Genomic DNA, 5,425 nt, shown 5'->3' with positions numbered 1-5,425 from the left:
TAGCAAAAACATTATTTCTATTTCATGTCTAGATTTGGATGGTTTTCGATTTGTTATTGAGAACTCGAGTTTGATGATTTATCGAGACAGCATTTACTATGGTAATGGTTATCTTGTAAATGGTTTGTACATCTTGAATGATCAGCTTTCGAACTCGACATCGTCCATCTATAACGTGAGTACTAAATGGTTTAAGTCGAACGACTTAAACCCGACCTTCCTCTTGCAAGTCGTCTAGGCCATATAAACGAGAAGCGCATTCAGAAGCTTCATTCTGAAGGTCTTCTGGATTCATTTGACTTTGAGTCTTATACGAGCATTTATATATAAATATAAATTTTATATATACGTATATTATATATATGTATTTGTACGTATAAATATACGAGTATTTTATATATAAATATGTATTTTACATATACATATATATTATATATATAAATATATATTTTATATCTGTGTATATACGTACAAACATATACATATATATTTTTAATTATAAATATTTGTATATGTATATGTATTAATGTTGTAATATGTCAGAAGTTTAATTTCGAATAATTGGTTGCTTATCAATTGAAACTCTAAAGTTAAGCGTGTTTGAGTTAGAGTAGTGGAAGGATGGGTGACCTCCTGAGAAGTGGATTTCGGAGATTCAATTTGAGAATTTCCGATTCGACTTAAGATCGCGGTTGGAGTTTAGAGGTCGGGATTAGGATATAGGATTAGATTCGATATAAAAAAAAATATTTTTGGATCCAAAATATGTTTTAATGACGCAATTGCGTCATTATTTAGTGACGCAAAAGTTGAGTTACTATTGCGTCACCCTTTGGTGACGAAATCTGAATTGGTGACGGTATAAATGGTGACGCTTTTGGTTGCGTCACCTTTTGAAAATGGTGACGCAAAAATACAAATCACCCTTTTACCCTTTTGTTATTTTCTTGATAAGTACTTTAAACTATTAAAATCTATAAAGATTTTGCCCTCTGACAAATCCAAAACAATAAAGTAATTAGGTCTACTGTTTAGTTTTAATGAATGTAATTTTTAATTAGAAATTATAACAAATAAATCTTAAAACAAGTTAAAAAAAATTATCTTGAATGAAACATAATTTTGTTTATAACGACTTTTCCATTCGTCTCGCGAAAGGAAAAAGGCAGGAGACACAGGTTGGGCGACGGCTCAAATGAGTAGAAGCAGCCGCCATTTTGTCCGCCTCAGGCCTCTCTCCTCTTTTCATCCGTCCCCATCACCCTTATATCGTGTCTCCCATATATATATATATATATATATATATATATATATATATATATATATATATATATATATATATATATATGTATATAATACAGTAGCTCATAAATTTTAAGATTTTTTTGTTGATATATCAAATAATTGCATAAATTCTGAAAATTTAAAATGGCAAACTTTCTGATCAATTTTCCTACTATATTTTTTTCCTAATAAATCCTCAATTCCCGCAGATAACGTTTTAACAAATATATATATGTACTTAACATCATATCAATTTAATCTTTTAGAATGAGTAGGGTTTCAGCGTCGTAAATGCTGACGTGGAAGATGAAGGGTTAGCAAGGATCAAACGTCGACTTGTTGTGTTAAAATTCTATCCCAAAACTATATAAGATAATAATGGTCCACAACAGTAAACCCTAGCTTATATATATCAAGCGTATAATTCATATTATGGTAAATAAGTAGTCCAATTATAACCGGTGGAGGATCCAGATACATATAAAACATAAAAAAAAAAACTAACAAAAATAAATCCATAGAATTACTGGTCAAAGAAATATAAATAGATAGAATCGAACCAATACCCCCAAGTTAATTGAGGAAACTTAAGACAATCGAATTTTTGAAATTTAAAAAAAATCATAGAATTACTGGGTCAAAGAGTTTTTTAAAAATGTTTTTTTATAACGTTTTTTAAAAAATGTTCAAATTTAAAACTAATAGAATTTGAAAAAAGTGAAAGGTAACTAATTGGGAATAATTGAGAGGATCTAGTCTCTAGTCAAGGTTAACAAAAATGTGAAACTTGTGACAAAACCCGTAACTTTATGATTAACAGATTTCATGATATTATCAGCCCAATATCCAAAATCGAACAAAATACCACACATGCCTGTTGCAAATGCTCACCCAAATAAATCATTACCAAAAAAAAAAAGATGAAGGAATTTACGAAAATGTCACTGATCACGAGAACGAGAGTGTCTGGACTAATACGGCGGAGACGCGGCGGACTGGACCTGGAGAAGGTAGTGGTAGCAGTCGGCGGCGGTCGGCCTGAGCTCAGGGTTCGGCTCCAAACACTTAGTCTCGAGCTCCTTCAGCATCTTCACGTCACGCAGCTCGCACGTCCTTATGAGAAACCCTACCCCCCACACGTCCACCTTCACCCCATGCAACCCCCTCCCCATCTCCGGCGCGTGCCTCCCACGCTCCTCCCCGGCCTCTCGAGGGTTCAGCTGCGGCGCGTCGGCCGCCTCCTCGAATCCGCATAGGATCCACTCGACTGTATCCGTTGACCAGTCAACGCTTCTCGCCGTTAACGCCACCTTGTCCCAGCCCAGGTCACGGTGCATGAAGGAGAGGTCGTGGAGAGCCACGAGGGCCTTGGTCACGCACATCAGCGACTCCACCAGTTGGTCAACGCTTCTCGGTTTGACTTTGACCCCACGTGGCTTGAAAGTCAACGACATGTTCCTCTCGCTGGATCTCGTCAGATGCTCCGCGTGTGGGACCCTGAGGTCGAGGAAATCGTATATCTCCTTGACTGCCGTCCATTTTCTCTTGCTCGTGTAATACTTTGTCACCGTGTTTGGCGTCATTTCCGTCACGTGATCGCCATTGTCGAATCTGTCGAAGTCGCTGAAACAAAACTTCTTGCCGCTGTTACTGTGATCACCGCCATTGATGCACCGATCGGCAAGCAAAGGAAGAAGGCAGGCGAGACGGTAACAAGGGACTAAGGCCTTGACTCGATCGGACGGGGACGACACGTTGAACGAGTAAAGATCCGTACAGATTACTCGATCTTGTGAACGGCTCAAAGCACAAAACGTTACGTTGAACCCTATTGCGTAATATCCGATAATGTAAGGCAGATCGTTGTATGACCAGAGGAGCTTCTCGGCTAAACGAGACGACGGTTTGGCCTCGCCTTCTCTGATGTTATCCGCCTCTTCTCCTCTCCATAGCCCGAAACCTTTCACGAATCCAATAACATTCGGCCATTGATCTTGGACGTTGGTATCATCATCACCCAAGTTAGAAGAACTCGGTTTTCGCATAAACGCTATTTCCACGGGACAGAACTTGGAAACAATCCGGTTTACGCAGTCTTCCCACAACGGAATAAGCGAGTCTTTGCTTGAAACCGCGAAATTAGGGTTTAACCTCGCCATTACCGGGCTGATGATATCATAAGTGATGGCCCTGCAATCCAATAGCTCAGATGAGGAGGTGGTAAAGAAGAGGTCTTTCCCCGGTGGCAGGTCTCTGAATACATCTTTCCGGACCGGGAATCGGAGATCCTCGGGCGGCGGTTCTTGTAAATGCCATGAGAGCTCGAAAATGCTCGGTAACGATACAGGCGACACCCGAAGGCAGCTTAAGTAATGCTCGGACGGGTCTTGGAACTCATATGCCGGTATTTCTGTACACAGAAAGAGAGATTAACTTGGTTAAATTGTGTATCTACTGCCTATATCTTGAGACTGTTAACAAATGCCAATGTTTCATATATATATAAGCACATATATATATACACACACATGTGAATATAAGTATATGTATAATGTAGGATGTGACATTGAATGGAGGAGCATGTACAAGCAAGTGATAGGAATTTACGTCTTGTGAGGGGTTCCAAAAATGGAAACTGGGCTCGCTCCATCACACCTGTGGAAATATTAATGTTAGTTACAAATAAAGGGAGACAACTACTTAGGTATCCTTCATAATTAATTCATTGTACGTCAGCATATATCAACACGTAGTGACAGTTACTATATATATATATACATACATACATACATTTATACGATGTGAAGTTGGAAACCTAATGAATATGTTACCTGAAGAAGAAGAAGAGGCAGATGGAGTTGACTTTCGCCTTCCGAACACTTTGAGGTGTTGACCAGGCATAAACTTATCCAATGAAAGGCCCTTGAGAGGTCCATCATCGAAGGATTCCATCGAGCAGACAACCATGGAATCGTCGAAGAACATGAGCTCGTCCACGCTCAAGAAGCTCGATCCATTAACCCTAATTCTTCCATGGTGTGTCTCTCCTTCTTCCGCCCACAAGCTCATCGATTCCTCCCACGTCATCCGTATTTTCCCGATTCGTCGGAGATCTTTCTGCGTCGGTATCGTCTCGAATGCCGGATCGCATAGAGATGACGAGAATAGGGTTGATCCTCTTGCAAAATTTGAGTATGGAAACTGTCCGGAATGGTCTCCGATTGTAGTCAGTGCTAACCTCTTCCCTCTCCCTACAAATGTATTATCAATGAACGAATCTTTGATGTATCGATCGGTGTGATAAAACTTTTATTGAACTAGTCGTGTAAAGTTGTAGCTACGTATATATAAAGTGTACGCGTGTATGTAACTTTTTTACCACTTGGAATATACGTATCATCGTCCCTCGAACAATGCGGCGGCGGCGGAGGAGGAGGCGGCGGAAGAGTCGCCGTCGCCGCCGGAGCAACGCCACGGCTACTCGGAGCTCTCACTCTTGGACCCATGAACTGAGCCAACTCTTCGAACACTTCCTCGTCGAATGATGCCGGAAGCCGATGTTGTTTCCTCTCGTACGGAGAAAGCCGGAAGTAAGTCTTGCCGGAAAATCTGTCACCTTCGCCTCCTCTCTCCCATTCGTAAACCTTCCTGAACTCTCCCAACATGTTATCCCACTTCGTCCCCGCCGTCTTGGCGTCTCGGTTGATCCCATTACGGTTCAAGAATTCGGCCACTTCTCTATCCTTTTCTGCCCTCGTCTTCCCTCTCCCGGGTTGACCCGTTTCGGGGTTCTCATGACCCGACCCGGTTACGGTCTGGTATTGGAGCCTCCATGCTCGAGCCAGCCAAAGCATCTCATTAGGTTTCCAAACCGGGCTCACGTACTTTCCTTTCCTAAACTGATGATGAAACGGCTCTGTGTCCAGTTGCTCCGGCTGAGACGGTGGCGAAGAGCCGGCTGTTTCCGACGAGGATCCGGCGGCGGCGGCAGAGGTGGACGGCGGTGATATAGGTTTTGAGGCGGTGGCTGTGGCGAAGACGACCATGTGGGTTTGTTTCGGTTGGTCTGAGGAAGTAGGAGATGGTATGGTCTTCCATTGGATCGGAGGCGTGGCGGAGGAGGAGGCGGAGCCGCCGGGGG

The 5,425-nt window shown here is 41.8% G+C and overlaps 1 protein-coding gene across 1 annotated transcript; it reads right to left on the bottom strand.

The window, feature by feature from the left end:
* Positions 1 to 2,065: 2,065 nt before the first annotated feature.
* LOC104825083 lies at positions 2,066 to 5,404 on the bottom strand. The gene is made up of 4 exons (XM_010557336.1): positions 4,664 to 5,404; positions 4,116 to 4,535; positions 3,892 to 3,939; positions 2,066 to 3,694 (listed from the first exon to the last, which is right to left on the bottom strand). Exons 1-4 carry the CDS (start codon positions 5,328 to 5,330, stop codon positions 2,256 to 2,258), a joined length of 2,574 nt encoding a protein of 857 aa, XP_010555638.1. The 5' UTR covers positions 5,331 to 5,404; the 3' UTR covers positions 2,066 to 2,255.
* Between the last annotated feature and the right edge of the window lie 21 nt (positions 5,405 to 5,425).

This window comes from Tarenaya hassleriana, unplaced genomic scaffold (assembly GCF_000463585.1).
Source record: "Tarenaya hassleriana unplaced genomic scaffold, ASM46358v1 Cleome42, whole genome shotgun sequence".
Taxonomy (NCBI): domain Eukaryota; kingdom Viridiplantae; phylum Streptophyta; class Magnoliopsida; order Brassicales; family Cleomaceae; genus Tarenaya; species Tarenaya hassleriana.
Note: the sequence above shows the minus strand (reverse complement) of the source record. Positions and strands in the feature narration are given on the sequence as shown.